Source organism: Lutra lutra, chromosome 14 (assembly GCF_902655055.1).
Source record: "Lutra lutra chromosome 14, mLutLut1.2, whole genome shotgun sequence".
NCBI classification, from domain to species: Eukaryota; Metazoa; Chordata; class Mammalia; order Carnivora; family Mustelidae; genus Lutra; species Lutra lutra.
This window is the reverse complement of record NC_062291.1, coordinates 57267279-57288531: the sequence shown is the minus strand read 5'-3', so window position 1 is coordinate 57288531 and position 21253 is coordinate 57267279. Positions and strand designations below refer to the sequence as shown.

The 21253-nt window shown below is 36.1% G+C and overlaps 1 protein-coding gene and 1 long non-coding RNA gene across 2 annotated transcripts in view; one reads left to right on the top strand and one right to left on the bottom strand.

Annotated features, from left to right (window-relative positions):
• The window catches only part of TM9SF3 (transmembrane 9 superfamily member 3), a 70509-nt gene that overhangs the window by 44800 nt on the left and 4456 nt on the right, over positions 1-21253 (top strand). Inside the window, exons 10-14 of the mRNA XM_047701999.1 lie at positions 8194-8333; positions 11327-11395; positions 14457-14603; positions 15321-15404; positions 15743-15819. Coding sequence (XP_047557955.1) covers positions 8194-8333; positions 11327-11395; positions 14457-14603; positions 15321-15404; positions 15743-15819 — 517 coding nt within the window. The remainder of the gene's footprint in view (positions 1-8193; positions 8334-11326; positions 11396-14456; positions 14604-15320; positions 15405-15742; positions 15820-21253) is intronic.
• On the bottom strand, positions 10018-12529 carry LOC125084547 (uncharacterized). Its single transcript, XR_007122640.1, has 3 exons — positions 12388-12529; positions 11778-12158; positions 10018-10141 (listed from the first exon to the last, which is right to left on the bottom strand). It is a non-coding gene; the product is annotated as an uncharacterized LOC125084547 (long non-coding RNA).

Genomic DNA, 21253 nt, shown 5'->3' with positions numbered 1-21253 from the left:
TGTGAGAGTTTCTTAGGAATGAGGAGGGATTTCTCAGGATGTTCTGAAAACAAGTTTTAAGGCATGAAATTTTCTGTGGACTGTAAATCTCAGATCCTAGGTTTGATGTTATTATAGGGTTTCAAGGGGCAAAGGAGCAGTTGCAGAGTTTTAAAACTCAAAGTTCGAAAATAGCATAGGAACTAATAACCTTATCTCTAGTCTAATATTAAGCTCAGCATGTACTGATAAATCCTTGACTTACTGTACTTTATTGTTTTTTCTCTCCGTGGCTAGAGTAGTTGGTAGAGAAGAAACAGCAGTCATGGGTGAACCGTGTTGTATCTGTCATCTTTGGGTCTGTTTTATTTTGGGTGGGGGACATCTTGAACATTATCAGAAATATGCCATCGGTTTTAGGAAATCATATTTCACAAATATTTAGGGAAATGCTCTTTTATGATCCAAGTCTTGGACCATAACTGGGCAAATGGCTTTAACAATTGGAGGCTCTCAAAAATGAAATTCATGATATGTGATCAGAAATTACCACAGTGAGGAAACAGTGGAGGCCACGATTAATGGACAGGTGCTATTTTATATTTTATGATCTCTCAAAGGTTGTGAGAATACAGTATACCTAAGTGTAAAAGAATAATAAAGATCTGTAAAAATAGTGTTAGAAAAACTCTGTTAACTAACCTGAACTTCTGACAAATGCTAAGACAAGTAAGAATTTGTAAAGATACTTTCATAGCAAGACCACAGGCTCATTACATGGATCAGTGACATAACAGAGTGAAAGAAGAATGGCTCTAAGCCAGTCTTTCTCTTTCTATTCATTAAATAAAATAACCTTTAAACAAGAAAAAACAAGAGGAAAATAGTCCCTGATAAGGGGGTAGTGAAGCCTAAGACAGATAAGGAGATTAATTGATGGTACAGGAGTAGCCAGCCACCTTAGCTGTTTAGTCTGCTGCTTATGTAAGTGACTAGACATACTGAAGATCATGCTGATAAGTAGTGTTTGAAATAACTGTGTAAGGGAACAGAAGCACTGTGTAACTGGACATAAGCAAATTTACTTTTCCAGAAGGGAAAGGAAAAAAGTGGATTCTGCCTTACAAAATGTGAACTTGATAAAGCATGAGATTTTGGAATGTTATTAAAATTTATCTTTTAAATCACAGAAATAATGAACATTAAGAGCTATTATGGATTTATTAAAACGAAAATGCTAGAACAACTTCATTTCCCCTTTTTGGTAGGTTTTAGTAGACAAGAATAAAGGAATATAAAGTATTGATCTTGTTGGAGAAGATAGAGAAATGTAGGTGAATAGTACAGTCCGGTTGATGTGTAATGAAATAATTATATAATTAAAGAATTGGGATGATATTCCTGATAATATGTTACATACTCTTTTTCGGTAGACTCTTGACTTTGGCTAGTTCAAATAATTGTTAATGATTTGTATAAAGGCATTGTGATTTGATGATTAAATTGAAAAAGAATGTGAGATCGGGGAGGAAACTAGTAATACGGAATGATGAAGACAGCATCTAAAAGGATCTCACCTGACTGAAATGATGTGCCAAATTTGACAAGATGAATCATAATAAGGACAGAGACATTTGCTCAGCGCTTTGTAGTTCACAAAGCTCTTTCATACCCCTTGTCTTACCTGGTTTCAGAAGAACCCAAAGAGAGATGTGGAGCTAGTGATACACAGATTATCCCTGTTTTACAGAGCAGAAACCCAGCGCTCTTGCAGAATAATGGACTCAAATCATATTTTGTTTGGTGTGGTGCTGCTGGCGGTGATGATTTGTTTTTGCCTCTTCATTTACTTCCTTCTTTTCTGCCAGAAGAAATTCTGGCCTTATTCTGAGAGTGGTGAATGTAGAATGCTTTGTGGCTTTTTTTGGTCTGCATATTTTTACAGTCATAGTGAGGTACAAGTAATATATGATGAATTGTATATATTTAAAGTATACAATCTGATGAGTTTTGATATATGTCCATACTTGGGAACCCATCACTATAATCAAAAAAAGGAGGTATTTGATGTGTACCTTTGTAATTTATCCCTCTTATCCTCCTTTTTCCTTCCCTCCCTCCTCAGGTAATCACCAACCTGCTCTCTGTCATCATAGATTAGTTTGTGTTACCTACAATTTCACCTAAATAGAATCACACAATATGTTCTTTTTTGTCGTTTTCCACTCAGAACATTATTTTAAGATTTATTGATGTTGCATGTATTAATAGCTTGTTTCTTTGTATTGCTCAGTAGTATTCCATATATCCCATGGATATACCATAGTTGTTTACCCAGTTATCCAGTAACGCACATTTGGGGTATTTCCAATTTTTGGCTGTTACAAACAAACTGTTATGAGTATTCATATACAAGTCTTTGTGTGGTCTATATTTTTGATTGTCTTGGACAGATAACTATGGTGGATGACAGTCATATGATAGTTTAATATTTCAAGAAACTGCTAAAGTATAACATTGTGTGTTGACTACAGTAAAAAAAAAAAAATTAAAGAAGAAACCACTAAACTTTTCCACAGCGGTTTTGTCATTTTACATTCCCACTAGTATTGTATAAGAGTTCCAGTTGCTCCACATGATCTCCAGCACTCGATGTGGTCAGTCTTTTTAGTTTTAGTCATTCAAATGGATACATACTGTTGTCTCATTGTGGTTTTAATTTGCATTTTCCTAAAAACTAATCATGTTGAAGATATTTTTATGTGCTTATTTGTCATCTCTGTATTTTTAAATGAATGTTGTAATCTTTGGCTTGTTTTTAGTAGGTTGTTATCTTGTTGAGTAGAAAAGTTCTTCGTGTATTGTATGTAATAGTCCTTTGCCTTATAGTTATTTTGGAAATATATTCTCCCATTTTGTGGCTTGACTTTTCATTCTCTTAAGAGTATCTTTTGAAGAGCAAAAGTAATTAAGTCTAATTAATTTTTTTTCTTTATAGTTTGTGCTTTTCTGTCCTTTTCCAAAGCAGAGATCAGTAAGCTTTTCTCCTGTGTTTTATTCTAGAAGTTTTATAGTTTGGACTCTTAAGTATGATCCATTTAAGATCAGTGATTTTATTTTTAGTTAGTTTTATTTATTGTATGAGTTAAGAGTCAAGGGTTTTATTTTGTTTTGCTTATGGTTATTTAGTTTCAACACCATTTGTTGAAAAAGTTATGCTTTCTTCACTGAATTGCCTTAGTATTTTTGTCATTTAATGTGGATCTATTTTTGAACTTTCTGTTCTCTTTCATGGATTAATTTGTCATGTTTTTCTGCCAGTGTCACGCTGTCTTGATTACTGTAGCTTTATAATAAGTTTTGAAATCCGTTCTTTTTCAACTTTGTTTTGGTATTTTCAAGTTCTTCTTATTTCCATGTAGAGTTTAGAATGACCTTGTCAGTTTCTTTAAAAAAAAAAACAACCTATTGAGATTTTGCTTGGGATTGTATTGAATCTATAGATCAATTTGGGAAGAATTGACATTTAACAATATTGAGTCTTTTAGTTATAGAATACAGCATGGCTCTTAACTCACTTAGGTATTTTTAATTTTTCTCTTTTATAGATTCTAGTGCTTAAATTTTGTGTATCGTTTTTGAATTTACATCTTTTATTCTATTAGTAAATGACATTTTAAAAATTTCAAACTCAGATTGTTTGTTGACGGTGTATTTAAAAACAATTGATTTTTGTATATTGGCTTTGCATCCTGCAACTTTGCTAACCTCACTTATCCTATTTTCTTTTTTTGTAGGGTCCTAAGATTTTTTTTACATAGATTATTATGTTATGTGTGAGTAAAGACACTTGCATTTCTACCTTTCTAATCTGTATACTTTTTTATTTCTTTTTCTTGCCACATTGCACTGGCCAGAATCTCTAAGTGCAGTGTTGAATGGAGGCAGTGAGAGCAGACTTTCTTGTCTTATTCCTTCTCTTAGAGGGAAAGCATCCAGTTTTGTGCCATCAAGTGAAGTGTTACCTGTATTTTTTCTTTGTAGATGACCTTCATGTTGATGAAGTCCTTCTGCTCCTAATATGCTGAGAGTGGTTTTTTGTTTGTTTGTTTGTTTTGAATGGTGGTTGGATTTTGCAGTGGCTTTCTCTACATCTTTTGAGATAATCATTAACTCATTTTTTAGTCTGGTCATATGGTCAGTTAATATTGATTAATTTTTGAATCTTAAACTGATTTTTCATTCCTTTGATAAAACTCAATTTGTTATGATGTACTTACTATTTTGTATGTCACTGAATTCAATTTGCTAAAATTTGTTGGTCTATATTTATGAAAGCTACTGGTCTACTTTTCTTTTTTCCTGGTTTTGGTATAAGGATGATGTTAGGTTCATCAGATACATTTTTAACCTCAAATCCAGTGTTTCTCTGTTAGAGTACTGAAGTCCAAAAAGTGGAGTGGGAAGTTACTTACTAGCGTATTGAAAATAATCTCATAAAATAGACTTCTTACGGGCATTTGTGTTTGATTTGTAGATCATTTGCCCTGATTAGTAGATCTTATTGTTGAAGTGCTTAAACTGAAGCTCAGTAATTTTTATATAAATTTAAAGGCATAAAATGTATGAGGTAGAAAAAGAGTGATAAAAATTGTCTAGTGTGAGCAGATGTTGAAGAAACACATAATGACCGATAAGACAGTATATTTTCTGAGAATCAACTTATCTGAAAGCAATTATTGTCTGTCACAATAAATAAAATGTATATTTTTAACATTCCAAAATAGCCCATCTCAGAATGCATTTTCCCTTTCCATTCTGTTCACACCATGGATTTCATAAAAGGCCAGTCTGGAAGCAGAGCTAGAATAAGAACTAGCCAAATTCTTGGTTTGTGACTGAGATTGGGAAGAGCTGACAAGTTGGTTTATCTTTGGGATATTAAGTACTGATAGGCAGTACTTGTTTCTAACTTGCTTTTATTCTAGATAGTGGAGATGCTCAACCTGGAGTAAATCTTTCCTCCCTCCATTGCCTGCTTTTGCTATTTGTCCAGGAAAGGAGGCTAGGGGAGGGCCCTATATTGGTTTGAGTTCCGAGTTTTCACAGTGTATTAGACTAACTTTTTTTTTTTAACTTTTAGCTACTAAATTTCATTTTACTTATTTTTTTAAAAGGGTTTTTATTTATTTATTTGACACAAGAGAAGGCGCAAGCAGGGTGAGCAGGAGAGGGAGAAGCAGGCTTTCTGCTGAGCAGAGAGCCTGATGTGAGGCTGGATCCCAGGACCCTGGGATCATGACCTGAGCTGAAGGCAGATGCTTAACCAACTGAGTCACCCAGGCACCCCTACTGAATTTCATTTTAAAATGAAACTTTGTGGAAGCCAAACATAGAAAACAGATATAAGCATGAATCTTTTAGTATTAATAAATTTTGCAAATTCAGTATTTTAACATTCTCAACTTAATGAGGAGCAATAAAGTGATGAATACAGGTCTGATATAAAGGGGTATGAATAAGAGTTCAGTCATGTCTTCTTCAGTAACCAATTTATTTGGTTGAATGTCAGTCTTGAGAAAAATCCTGACATCATGGATGATTTAATTCATATGACTTTTTTTTTTTTAAAGATTTTATTTATTTATTTGAGAGAGAGAGTATGAGAAGGGGGAGGGTCAGAGGGAGAAGCAGACTCCCTGCCAAGCAGGGAGCCCGATGCGGGACTCGATCCCAGGACTCCAGGATCATGACCTGAGCCGACGGCAATTGCTTAACCAACTGAGCCACCCAGGCGCCCTGACTTTTTTTTTTAATAGCTTGCCTTACAATCTCAGAGTAATTCTTCAAGTAAACTCATCCAGAACTTGAACATAAAGGAATAGGAAATTGGTTTCACAGTTCAGTCTCTAACAGTTTCTAACAAACTGCTCACATTTTTTTTTTAATCATGTATAAGAAAACAGAAAAGAAAAGGGAGAAAAATTGGACAAATACCAAACAGTTGATAATGTCTTGATGAGACTTTTTATTGATTATTATTATGCTTTGAATGAGCACACAGGCAATATATGCTCTCACATCACTTGCCACTTACTTGCCTGTCACACACATGTGCTGTAGTGCATTTGCTTGTACAACTTTGGGTGAACAAATGAGTGCAGACCTGAATTGGATTGGTGGGAGGGGAGGGAGAAGAAAAGACCAGTGTGTAGCATCACGAACCTTCCTAATCAATGACTCATTTATAAGAAGTCCAGATCTGTACTCAGAGTTGTTGGCAGGAGAAACTATTCTCAGATTTGTATGAAAATGAGCTTGCCTGGTTATGATAGCTTCAATGTGTTAATACTTGGTATAGAACTCATTTGGATCTGTATATATATATATATTTTTTTTTTTAAAGATTTTATTTATTTATTTGACAGAGAGAGATCACAAGTAGGCAGAGAGGCAGGCAGAGAGAGAGGAAGGGAAGCGAAGCAGGCTCCCTGCTGAGCAGAGAGCCCGACGCGGGACTCGATCCCAGGACCCCGAGATCATGACCTGAGCCGAAGGCAGCGGCTCAACCCACTGAGCCACCCAGGCGCCCCTGTATATATTTTTTTAACCACACTTAATTTTTTCTAAAAACACTGTTTTCAAAAGAATATTCAAATTAATTTCTTGTGGAATTTCTAAAGCTCTTCAGCAGGACCTGAGGGGTTCGTAGAGCAATTTGAAAACCACCTCCTAGACCATGTCATTCCTCATAGGAATATTTTCTTCCACTTCTCTTCATTTCTTGTTTGAAATTAGAGTTCTGGTAAATTAAGAGGGAAATATATAGATCTGTTACGATGTATTAACACTTACGGGTCTTGTATACTTAATGATATAGCAAATCTCAATAAGAAAGCAGTCAACAGCAAGAATTGAGACAGAATTCATCCACCAGATATGTATGAGACAATGTAAAATTTGCAGTATTTTAAATGATTAATATATCTCAAAACAGCTTATTTTCCATGTTTCACATTCTTCTCATAGGAACATAAATTCATATTATTAATAGGTCTAAACTGAGATACCAATAATTTGAGTTCCTAAGCTTGATCTTTAAAATGGAATTCCAGGACTCTCTTAGCTCTCATACATTTATACAAGTTTTATCTGGAAGAAAGATGATAACCTTTGGCTTGTTTAAAACACACAAGCACGTGCACACACACATACACTCAAGTATATAATGAAGATACGGTTTCACTAATGTTGCTTCAAAAGAGACTCTCTTCTTGTGTAATAACTGGATTTTCTACCCCAACGCTTCTTCATTTTTCTTAGTTTCTTCACAATTTTCTTTCAACTTTTCTCACTTTTACTTTTTATTAGAACCCTAAAATGAATAATAGAACGTGATCTCAGAGGCAGTTCAGTCTTCCCATTTTAAGAGTTCAGAGTGAAGTGGTCTTAACCAGATCCTGGCTGGCAAAGAGCTTGAGTCTGTGTCCTTGAGTACCCAGATTTATATAAGGAAAAAGTCACAGAAATAATTATTTTCTTAACTGACTGCTTTGGTTCTAGAATTTCTATGTGGTTTTCCCTATAACGTTAGACTTTGAACTGCTGATGGGCAGAAAAATACTCCTACCCTTTTAGTATTGACCCGCCTGTGCGTAAACAGAGCTATGCTTGTGTGAAATAAGGCAGTGTGGAATAGGTAAACATGCACGGTCTCTGAGACGGGGAGATAAGAACTGAGGTTTTGGTCTGGCCGCCTCCTAGCTGTGTGGGCATGGGAGGTTACTTAGCCTCTCTTCATTTTCTTCATATCTAGAGTAGAGAAATAACATGCAAAGCTTCCTGAGCTCAATAAAATGCAGCCAAATAGATAAGTTGGTTATAACGAGAAAAGATAAAGGATATGTTAGAAGCATGACAGCTAAAAGTAACATCAGGAGATTAAAAAGGACCGCAGCAGAGAGCACTGGGAGAACGGGGAACACGAGCAGCTGCTGTAGGCGAGAAGCAGTTTGGCTTGTATTTAGTTCAATTCTAATACTTTAAGGCACATTCTTTGCCTCTTTTCATTAGTGTATATCTTATACAATTTTAACCTATATTGAACTTAAACATTTTCTTTTGTGGTCAAATTGTGTTTAAATTTTTAAGTGTCCCCTTTATTTTTATTAATGTTATTCTGAGTAATCATACACATTTTAATTTAATTTACAGGTGGCCGTTTGTTGCATCTGTTTTTTTGTTATTCTTCCTCTAAATCTTGTTGGTACAATACTTGGCCGAAATCTGTCAGGTCAGCCCAACTTTCCTTGTCGTGTCAATGCTGTGCCTCGTCCCATACCGGAGAAAAAATGGTAAAGAGAATGATAAATCTTATGTCATTGTTCCTCACAGTATAGAAATTCTTAAGGCAATTATATATATGTAACTTTTAGAATTGGCATGTATTTATAAGAATGACTGTCTTAAGTTTGAACTTAAGAATTTGTCTTTTTACTTTTTCCTTCAACCTATATTGTTAGTAGTAGTAATCAATTATATACTTATTTCACTTTCTGAACATTGGTGTGATTTACAGATAAGTTAAATGCTTTGATAAGTACACTAGTGCATCTAGGTGGGTGGGAACTAAAGCTACAATTTTATTATTGTATACAGGACAAAATTGACCTGCTGCCTATTTTTTTTTTAAGATTTTATTTATTTATTTGACAGAGATCAGAAGTAGGCAGAGAGGCAGGCAGAGAGAGGGGAGGAAGCAGGCTCCCTGCTGAGTAGAGAGCCCAATGTGGGGTTCCATCCCAGGACCCTGGGATCATAACCTGAGCCGAAGGCAGAAGCTTTAACCCACTGAGCCACCCAGGCACCCCCTTGCTGCCTATTTTTGAAAGAAGTTCTGTTGGAGCATATCAGTGCCTGTTCATTCACATATTATTGATGACTGCTTTCACTCTGTGGCATTAGACAGAGACCGTGTCGCCTTCACAACCTGAAATAGTTACTGTCTGAACCCTCACAGAAAAAGTTTGGCAACCGTGGCTTATAATTTAATTTTCCTTTCCAGATATTTTATTATTCTAAATAAACGGACACACATTTGTAGCCACATATATCATACTGATTGAGAGATGAATTAGGACTAAGACCAGTTATAATTTCCTGGCTTAATATTCTTTGTCTTCACTTCTGGGAGAGTACAGAATCTCTCAAATACATTCTGTCACATCGTATGCACAAAATGTGTTCTTGAGGTCCTCCCAGAATTCCGGATTAATCCTGACAAAAGATGATGAGTATTTCTGTGAAACGGCTGAAGACGTTATTTAATTGCAGCAGAATGTACATAGTTTACAATTTCTTTGACCAATCAACTTTGAAAGTATGATTCTTGATGGATTTTTAACTTGAGGGAATTTGTATTTTTTCAAATTCCAGACAAAATGGAATGTCATTAATGTTCTATGTTTTGTAATTCAAATTTAAACAAAATGTGAACTCGTATAAATATATTGCCTTTTAAAGTTAGTAAATTAAATGTTTTAGAGCTGATTTATGCTATTCTGCTTTCTTCACTTTCCTAATTCTTACTAGTGGACAAAAGCAGAACAATCTTACCATATATACATTTATTACATTCTCCCTTTCATAAGAACTGTTGCACATTAAACTCTACATATCCATAATAAGGGATATATATTGAAAAGCCTCTGTTCCTAGATATTTTACATTATTAATAGACATAATTTGCATTCAGATACTTAAATACACAGTCTTTTGTAGACTTGGAGGTCATTAATAGGAGTGGAGGCTGAATAAAAACAGCGCTTTTAAAGGAGGGTGGTCTGTTTTAGTCTTAGGATTGTCCAGGTTCCGTTTTTTCCTTAGATTGGTGATTGTGAGAAATTCTGTAGTTTGTTTTTTAAAGTCCATTTTCTCTTTCAAGTCAAGATTAGACTCGAGATCACTAGGGCTGGTGAAGGAGAGGAAGGAACAACACCTGACCTTGCAAACCCTGGGTCACAGTTAGTTGGGGGAAAGCTCATGTGTATCTTTATTTTCCATATATAACTACATGGGATCTAAAATCTGGATACTAGATCTGGCTTTCATTGATTGTGTTATCTTGGGCAGATTATTTTTAACCTCTGTGGGTCTTGGATTCCTATAAAGGGAGGAAAGAAAACTGGATTAAATGGTTTTTAAGGTTTTGTTTTGTTTTTTCAACATTCATACTCCCAGTTTCTTCTCAGTTTTGTTTTGTTTTGTTTTGTTTAGAGAGGAAGAGAGCAAGAGAGTATGTGTGTATGTGCATGTGCACACATGTGCGAGGCGGTGAGCAGAGGGAGAGAGAGAATCTTAAGCAGGCCCAGCAAGGGGCCTAATGTGGGACTCAATCTCATGACCCTGAGATCTGATCTGAGCCAAAACTAAGAGTCAGACTCTTAACTGACTGAGCCACCCAGGCACTCCCCTCTTCTTGGTTTTTTAGTTTGTTTATCCCAGAGATAGTAGTTTAGTGTCTTTTATGTGCCCGATACTGTGCTGAGCACTGGGAATACCTAGAGGAATAGCTTCTGCCTGCCAGAGTTTCTAAACTAATGAGGTGTGATATGGATGTGATCACACAGTTCTGCATGGTGTGGTAAGAGCCATCACAGAGTTATGATCAGGAGGGAGGGCAAGTGTCGGGGAAGGACCCACCTCTTTCTGGGGGACTTGAGAAGGATTTTACGGGGAGAACACTGGAGTCAGTGCTTGCAGAAGTATGATGAGAAAAGGCATTCCAGGTGGAGAATTACCAATTGCCTTGTTTGTTGGGTGAATGAATGAGATTTGAATTTTATTTTTTATTCACTCTTTGGCTCTAGTGTAACCCAGAACTCTTAACACCTTAATTGTATAATTCACAGGCAGAGAAATTATTGAACCAAGGAAAGCATGACCACAGTTTGGGAAACATTATTTCAGATAGGGCTCTAAAGACTTTCCTTTTCCCGTGGCTTTCTATAAATAAGTGCCTGTAAAGTTTTTAGGAGTTTTTGAGAGATGTAGAACAGGAGCAAATACCTACAGTTTTTCCCGAGTTCTGTTGGTAGCAAGAATTTCTATTCCTCAAATTCTTATTCCGGCCTCTTATGCCAGAAAGAACTTTGCCTAAAACCTATGGCTAATTTGAATCCTACCTCTGTATTATAACCTGTTTGAATTTTTTTTTTCTTTTTACTGGTTTGTTTCTATCCCTTGGGTTATTTTTAAGTACCAAGCATCTGCTTTCTGTTACCTGGATTGATATAGTATAATGTGAAAATCATACTAGAAGTTTATTGCCAATTTTAATATTTTCCAGGTTCATGGAGCCTGCAGTTATTGTTTGCCTGGGAGGAATTTTACCTTTTGGCTCAATCTTTATTGAAATGTAAGTTGTGGCAATGCATTTATCTTTTGAGGGATGTAATTGTAATAAGAGAATTTAGGAGTTGGAGTAGGTGTAGAATCATCAGATGGGAAGGCATCTAACAGAGATAGTCTGATAATTTCATGGCTCCCGGAAAGGGATCTAACATAATCTACCTAAAAGCAGTTTTCTGTTGTGGTCTCAAATATGCAGGTAAAATTTATGTTTTATGTTATGTTCTGGAGCCTTCTTACCTAACAGGAGAGCTTAGAAATCAAAGAATGAATGCTAAGGAGTACTAAACCAGTCTTTGATCACATGAATGATAGAAGGAATTTCTGGTTTTTATTATATTTTGAAAGTGTTTCTGAGGGTCTGGGGAACTTGGTAAACCATTACCTACCAGTCAGTCTAGATCTTGACATCTTAGGATATATGTATTCCAAGTCTCCTTCCATAGAAGTCTTCAGGAGTGCTGGAGAATGTGTATGTGTTTGGGGGTGGGAGGTATGCACCTGGGGCCCAGGTACTGTGCTTCATACCTGCAACCCTGGTCACTACCGCAAAATATAAGTCTTTTCTTTTCTCAGCTCGTATTCCGGTATTCCTTGATGAGATGCTCTGGCATTTTAGTCAGGACACTTCTTTGTATGGGTCTTTCTCAAGAACTATAGTCATACTCCTCTGGTTTTTACCCACAAAATGCCAGTCATTGTGACTACTCAGAACTCCCTTACACATTTCCAGATGCCCCACTGCTGATTGTCTCCCGTACAGTGGACACCTTCTTTTTTTTTTTTTTTTTTTAAATTTTTTTATTTTTTCAGCATAACAGCACCCAGTGCTCCATGCAATCTGTGCCCTCCACAATACCCACCACCTGGTGCCCCAACCTCCCACCCCCCACCCCTTCAAAATTCCCAGATCGTTTTTCAGAGTCCATAGTCTCTCATGGTTCACCTCCCCTTCCAATTTCCCTCAACTCCCCTCTCCATCTCCCCTTGAGTGGACACCTTCTTAACAGACATGATTGGATCTGGTAATTGGTTAATTGAAAGTTGGCTCATGTAAGGGAATTACTGGAAAAAAAAAAAAGATTCATGCATAACATTTTATTTTAATTTAAAACAGCTAATGGTACATCTTTCACTCATGTTTTTAAAAATGTAGAGTCAAAGTCTTTGATTTATATCCAGTCAATGTTTCCATCATTTTCCCTTTGACATTCATAACATATCTTCTGTTTTTCTAATGTTTCTAAAGTGGAACAAGAACATTAAGACCTTTCTTAAGCATTCTAAGTGCAGAGTCCTTCTAGGTTTATACATTTCTCCCCCAGACTTTAATAGTTGTTTCACCCACACCTAATTTCATGTTGTTTTTTTTTAAGTGACTCACCTTATTAAATTTCTCCAAAACATTCAACATAATGTTCGTAGGAATCATGCATCCTTTTTGCTTTTACATTTATTGGTATATGTCATATTCAATTACATTAAATAATTATACTAACAAGCATAATTGACATAGATTTGGACCACCCCTGGTAGTCACCTGCCAACTGTGAGTGTGCTGTGGGTATTAATCAGTACCATAGAGGGACTGGAGTGTGTGTCACTCTAGCTTGTGGTTTAATAAAGCCCATTCAGGAACCTCTTCAGTACTTCTAGGCTCATATACTGCTTTGTATCCTCACCCTGACTTGAGCTCTATTTTCCTGTCTTACTCCTGTTTCCAGTACCTTCGGGATCACATCTCTTCCTGCTTTCTCAAGTACTCCATTCCATTAGATAGCCTCTCTGCTGTATTCTTAAGTTCTCTTCTGTTTTGACCACCTTCAAGCCCGTTTTCCTCTTGGTAGCCACACTGATCTCTTTAAGGTGTTCATCTGATCGCATCCCTTCTTTACTAAAGACTTTTTTTCATTTTCATTGACGTAAGGTTCCAACCGCATGACATAGCTAGTGAGGACCTTCATAACACATCTCTTCTCCATCCACATCTCTTAGCTCTCACCCTTCACTTCAAGTTCTAGCCATATTCAGTAACTTTGAGTTTCAAATACAGTGAATTCCCTTATTTGTAAGCTTTGCCTTTGCTGTTCCTATTCCTGGAACATTCTTCTGGCTCCCCTTACTCCCACATGGCTTATTTGATTCTTCTCGCTACCCCTTCTCTCCAGAGCCCTACCTAAACAAACCGGTAAGATGCCCTCTTAGGTGCATTGATAAAGCACTTGCACAGGGCATTATGACTACCTCCTTACTGGTGATCCCCCTTTACAGTAATGTCCTTAAGGTTAGAGGAGAGACTGTCATCTTCACGATTCTGTTCTCACTGCTTCTCGGACATGTGGTAGGGCCTCTGAATATCTGTGGGAAGAATGAATGACAAATGAATGAGCTAAACAGAAGAGAACAAGAAAAAGCAAAGAGGCTAAAAGAAAAGACCCTTTCCTGCTGATGACTTGGGGAATGGAATTAGTGTGAGGGTCTTGTTCTTCATATAAAATGTTAATGCCATCTCTTACTGTCGTCTGGAAACAGCAGGACTTCTTTAAGTCCTGCTTTAAGAAAGAACTTCTTTAGGCTTTCTTTTTCTAATTTTATTTTCCTAATTTTGTACATTATTACTCTATCAGTCCTACTTTTAAAAATTTACTAGGGTGTTTTATAAAATATAAAATACATTGCTTGAGTAGTGTTGTAGCTACCAAAAAAAAAAAAAAAAAAGAAAGAAAAGAAAGAATGAGGGAATTGCCTTTATTATAAAGATAGGAATTTTTAGCTATTTTTCTTTGCCACATTTTATTCCTTTAAGCATCTAATTTATTCAGTTTGCTTAGAGATGAATGCCCTACTAAAAAATCTGTTCTTGAGAGATTATCCAAGAAAATATTTTTGAGAGATTTTTGGAGGCTTTAATAGATTAAAAAAGGGTAAGAGAGTTGGAAGTTACTTGAAAGAAAATAATAATTGAGATTTGAGTATGACAAAAGTGAGAACTAAGATGTGAGCTATAGCAAAAGCGGGTGATCTTCAAGAGTAAACGTTAGAAACTGTGTTTATTGCATTTTGTTTAGGTATTTCATCTTCACGTCTTTCTGGGCATATAAGATCTATTATGTCTATGGCTTCATGATGCTGGTGCTGGTCATCCTCTGCATCGTGACCGTCTGTGTGACCATTGTGTGCACGTACTTTTTACTAAATGCAGAGGATTATAGGTGGTAAGTACTTATATTAGGGAGGAACCTCAGGGGGCGATCCTATTTTCAAGTAAGATGCCATTCAAAGTGTATTAAGTAGAGTAAAAGATCTGTATAGAAATTCTGGTCCTTAGGATGGGAATTATTTTTAGTTACAAATGGAAGATTTTAGAGGAAAAGTAATAACAGCCAAAAAAAGTTTTTGTACTCATAGTGGTCAGTGTGTTATATATTTTTTACAAGGTGCTTGATGTGGTAAGAACTTTATGAGGACATTGCTACATTTTGAACAAAAGGCAGTTTGAAAAAGGAAGTGGTTTATTTAAGGTCACTTATAACAGGGCATCTGACAAAACTCAGGATCTCTCCTTCCAGTTCTTAGGCTTTCTCCTTGTAGATATATTTAAATGCCATCTACCTGCATTTTTAAAAAGATTTATTTGTTTCACAGAGAGAGGGAAAGAGAGCAAGCTTGAGTGCGGTGGGTCGGGGGGCGCGGGGGGGAGATCTTAAGCAGGCTCCACACCCAGCGCAGAGCCCCACACAGGGTTTAATCTCATGACCCAAGATCATGACCTGAGCTGAAATCAAAGGTTGGCTGCTTAACCAGCTATGCCACTCAGACGCCCCACATGCATTTGTTTTTAAATACACAGAAATTTCAAGGATGTTTCTATAAAACTCTTGGGCTTAAAATGTTTCAGTGCTATTCATTCAAAAGAGTTACCTCTTTTTCAGGCAATGGACAAGTTTTCTCTCTGCTGCATCAACCGCGATCTATGTTTACATGTATTCCTTTTACTACTATTTTTTCAAAACAAAGTAAGTGGAGACATTTTCTCATTTTGTATTTAGGAAACTATTGTCATTTAAATACCAGAATTTAAGAATAAAAGGTAGAGCATAGGGGATGTAGTCATTGGTATCGTCCTAAGCACTGTACAGTGACAGATGGTGGCTCCCCTTGCATGGGCACAGCATAATGTATAGACTTGTCCAGTCAGCGCTGTCCATTCACTATGTGTACACCTGCAACTAATGTAACATCGTGTGTCAACTAACTATACTTCAGTTTTTAAAAATAAATAGTAGAATCTAAGTCCCTCTTTGATAGTAAAAATGTATATACTATATATATATATATTTTTGTCTTATTTCAGGATGTATGGCTTATTTCAAACATCATTTTACTTTGGATATATGGCGGTATTTAGCACAGCCTTGGGGATAATGTGTGGTAAGTTCTGAAATTTTGGGACTATCATGAGTAAATCTTTGAGATTTTTAGAATCAGAAAAATATAGTAATTGAAAATTACATTCCGTTGCTTGGTCAGAAACGGCAAAATAATCTCAAGAGTCTGATTTCAGTCCTTTTGACTATTCCTCAAAAATTCATTGATTCTTTTTTAATGTTCTGTTCCTAATCTGTATTACACTGTTTTCTATACCACAATTAGTTTTTTTTTCATGTTGAAATTTGGCCATTTTTTAACTTAGTCTCTTTGGAAAAGATAATAATGTAAACAAGTTAAGGTTTGATTCTTGTTTGGAAGTTTCTAGGACTGTTCACAGAGATAACCTTGTCTAAGAGGCATTGTCCAGATTATAAGTATACACTTGGATATCTGTAGACTGGGTTTAAGTTCTGGCTGTGCCACGTGTATGCTCTGTACCTTGATCCAGTTCTTCAAGCTCTTCAAACTTGATTTACATTCAAACAAAAATGTAAAATAAGATAATGCCACAATTTGGGGGGTTTATCACAGTCTTCCATTAAGTAGAAGAAGTAATATTTATCACCATACAATAGAGTTTCTGGCATGTGTGAAATACCTAGAAAAGAAGTTTTAGAAGCAACCTGATAAAGGGAAAGGGCATGGACCTGAGAGCCTGAGAGACCTAGATTAAATTCCCCTACTGTTTTTTGTATGTGTGTGGCTATGAGAAGTCATATTGACCTCTCTAAATCTCATTTTCTCATCTGTAAAATGGGCATATCTTTCAGAGGAGTTATTTGTCATAGTATCGTGTGTAAAGCACAAGTGTAATGCAGGTCTGTTATCAGGTGTTAAGAGAGACTCAGTTTTGTGGGAGACATGGCAGGGAGTGGGAAGAGCGGCGGCTTTTGGGGTCGTTAGTTCTAGGTGGGAATCCTGGTGACCGGACTCACCAGGTTACTCCAGCCAAATTATTTAACCTTTCTTCTTCAACATTCACATTTGCGAAACATAGTAACACCTACCTCACAGGGTTGTGTTGAGGCTTCAGTGACTGGATGTGGGTAAACAGGTAGATGGCGGATGCTCAGTGAGCCATGGCTGCTGTGGTTCCTCTGCTGAGGAGGGCTAACAGTGCCTGCGCTTCTTCTCTTCTGGGATTGTGTCTCTGAGTCTGTAGTTTGTTTAGGTTCCTATACCATGTGTTTTCACCTCAAAACAACTTCATGACACTGAGTTTAAGCAGAGGTACCTTAAGGAAAATGCATACAAGTAACTTAACTTTTCTTCTGATTCAGGTTTCTGCTTGATGAATGAGGCTAATTTCCTAGTTCCCCCATAGGAGTGATGCCAGGCTTAAGGACTAATGACTGTGGACACATTTCTAGATAGTTCATGATTCAGACCCTTCTCCTTTCTCTGATATTTGCCATTGACTTTTTGCTTTTTAAAAGATTTTATTTATTTATTTATTTGACAGAGATCACAAGTAGGCAGAGAGGCAGGCAGAGAGAGAGAGAGGGGAGGAAGCAGGCTTCCCACTAAGCAGAGATTCCGATGTGGGGCTTGATCCCAGGACCCTGGGATCATGACCTAGCTGAAGACAGAGGCTTTAACCCACTGAGCCACCCAGGCTCCCTGACTTTTTTTTTTTTTTTTTTGGTAGTTCCATCTTTAGCTCTAAGGTAGGCAATAGAATAAGGGAGATACAATAATCTTGTTGAAAGCTAGGTTCTGGTCTGGCATTTGTGGCCCTTTGGGGTACAAAATTGCTTTTTTCCTCCATCAAAAGAATACGTTCCATAGATAGGTGGTTACCAGAGGCAGGGGGAGTAGAAGTATGGGCAGAAATGGGTGAAGGTGGTCAGAAGGTTCAAACTTCCAGTTATAAGACGAGTGAGTTCTAGGCATGTATGGTGACTACAGTTAACAATATTGTATATTTGAAAGTTGCTGAGAGATTAGATCTTAAAAGTTCTCATCACGAGATAAAAATCATAACTCTGTGCTATGTGAGGTGATGGATGTTAATTAAATTTATTGTGGTGGTTATTTCACAATATATACATATATCAAGTTATTATGTTGTACACCTTAACTTAAATGTTTTATGTCAGTTAAAATCTGTCCCATTTATATATACCATGCATGATCATGCACGCGCATGCACACACACACACACACACACGACATTGACTGTAAAGTAGTAAAACTGATTCTACAAGCTATAAGCAGAGACAGTTCTCTATATTATGATCACATATTTTATTTGTAGCTGCTGTGATAACCATCCTTACCCTGTGATAATTAGTTAACCAACTTTGAGGGAAAGAGGGCTAGGATCTGCAGGTTAAAACTAGATTTGTATCACAAGGGAACATCCTTGTGTATCTCTAGGCAGTCAGAAGTTTGCTTTAGTATTATTATTAGCCTGCCTTCCTTCAGAATGTTGCTCCTCCAACTCCTCTTTATTTAATGGGAGATATTTCTTGATTATCGCCAGCATTCAGTGATGTGTAGAATCATGAGATTATGCAGAGGGTTAAATTTTTTTCCTTGACTCTATATGTGATCTTAGGAAGACCTAGAGACAGAATATCTTGACATTTACAAAGAAAATGAAATGAATTTAGTTAATTTTTTTAGTGCTTTTTCTGTTGAAATTTCATCTTGCTGCTTGAAAATCTTGGCACATTTACAGTTCCCTGCTATCCTGGCAGTGTCCCAGCATGTATTCTTTAATGGGTATGTGTGCCTTCAGTGCTAATCTGTTCCCTTTGGCGGGGGTGAGGGGGGAGGAAGCAGTTCAGATGAACTGATTAAAATGTCATCATAATACAGAATTGTACATGCTCCTCAGGTTATATTGCTAAAATGCTTTTTTTTTTTAAATCAGTGATTGAAAGAAAAATATTTACTGGTTTTTTTAATGTAGGAAAAAGAAATATGTTATGGTGGAAATAATTAGATTGTTACAGTTTTCATATTTTGATCATATCATTTTAGCTTTAAGGAAATTAAAAGTGTATCTCTATTATTCTCAAGACATTTACATTTCTAGGGAGCGTAGTATTTAGTATTTTCCTTTTATAAAGTCATATCTTTATACGCTTATTCTTGAGATACTCATGTGATTAGGAAAAATGATTCTCTAGGTTGGTACTGTTTGGCTTTTAAGCATCTCTCTGCTCAGAGGGAAACAATGTTTTCTAAGTCTGGAATATTAGATTTGGTTATTGGATTGGCATGATACTAGGCCAGTTAAATTTTTGATTCTTGTTAAAATTTTATAGATTTCTCTTATGTTCTAAGAATTTAGGTTCCTATTTACAAATTGAATGGTCTTTTCCCTTACTTTATAAGGACTTCTTTTACAACTATTTCAGAATGATACCACTATTTCCAAGTGTAATTGTAATATAACTACTTAATATTATAATAAACATCTATTAATTGCAAAAATAATTAGAAATAGGTTTGCTTTGTTTCTTGGTGGGTTTTAAGATTACTTTGAGGGGCGCCTGGGTGGCTCAATCTGTTGGGCACCTGCCTTCGGCTCAGCTCATGATCCTGGAGTCTGGGATCAAGACCCAAGTCAGGCTCTTGCTCAGCAGGGAGCCTGCTTCTCCCTCTGCCTTTGCCTGGAGCTCCCCCTGCTTGTGCTCTTTCTTCTCTCTGTCATATAAATAAATAAAATCTTAAAAAAAAAAGAATACATTTAGTATTTAATTATGGGAAATTTTCAAATATATGCAGAAAGAGGGACAACTATATATATGGATGTATATATAAAATGAAAAATATGTATATATACTGAGTCCCCATGTACCACCTAATACCAGTAATTATCAACACATGGCCAATCTTGTCTTATTCATAATCCCATCTCATCCCTCTTTTTATTCTCATATGAATCATATGAGTCTTTTTTAACTGTAAATATTTCGGTACATATATATGTGTGTGTACATGTATAATAACTATAATATAGTTATGTAATAATTATATACTTACATAATAATATTTGTAATGATATATAATAACTATATTTCAGTATATACATGTATCTAATTCCTTTGTATGTTCAAATATTCAGTTAGTATTCACATTTACCCTACCAATTTCCATGTCTTTTTAATTAGAGTTTGTTTGCATCAGGATCTAATTAAAGTCCATGCATTGCTTGGTTAAAATGTTGGGTTTTGTTTTCTGTTTTTTGTTTGTTTTTAGAGTAGGCTCCATGCCCATTGTGGAGCCCAACATGGGGCTTGATCCTGATCAAGAGTCGGACGCTTAACCAGCTGAGCCACACAGCCCCCTGGTTAAAATGTTTCTTAGGACTCTTTTAGTCTACTGATGTTTCCTCTCTTTTCCCTTACAATTTCTGTAAGAAATTTGAGTTTTTGTTTGTTTGTTTTAATTTCTATAGAGTTTCCCACACTCTGAATTTTCCTGAGGTGTCATTTAATGTTTCTCCATGTGTTTCTCCCCATATTTCCTGTAAAGGGGTAGTTAGAGCTATAGGCCTAATCATACTCAGGAATACTTGTCCAACAGTACTTAATAGGGGTTTGTAAACTTATCAGGAGTTACTGATTCTCTCTGTGAAGTTAGCAGCCATTGTTAATTATTGCCTCATTCAGATAATGCTTTGGTGGTTATAATATTCAAATTCTGTTGTTCCTTTTATATTTCTGGAGTGCTTCCATAAGGATAAACTTCTTTTCATCAACTATTTGGTACCTTGAGGTACACTTCATATATAGGAAAGGCAGAGTAGACTTCTTTCTTTCCTTGTATACACCAGTTAGGTGAATAGAAGTTAGTTCAAAAGGTGACTAATTAGGGGTGTGTGTGTGTGTGTATCATTATTAACTTATGGAAGATTTACTTTTAGGCTCGGATAGTAAATTTCTAAATCCAATGGAGAATCTTCTCTTTGACTTGATTGACTATCTTGTTCTGAGGATTCCTTAGTATAATTTGCAGTGAAGAGCTATCCAGTTCATTAATACACTCAGCAACTATTTATTGAGTACCTTATCGTGTGCCAAGTACTCTCTAGGGTATAGAAAGTAAATACCCAATTTAACAAAACAGACAAATTCCTCACTTTCTGGTGTTCTGAGCCTCATTTGAGGCTAATTATTCAAAACATTTCACAACTCCTGACGTACTGAGCTGTCTCTCTCATCCATTTCCTCAAATATGTCTTCCTTTTTACCAACCACAGAGCTTCTACAATTTAAAGATAAAAATTCTGCCAGAAAATGCCTCTTTAGAGCTTCAAATGCCATTGCATCATGGTTCTCAGTCCTTTTCTGAGAGAATCCCATCACATCTTACTTCCATTAGGTATCATATGATTTGGGGAACATGTTAAAATGGTTTAAATGACCTAGAGTAATTTATGCTCAAATTTTTAAAATACATGTTTTTTCATTTAACAATT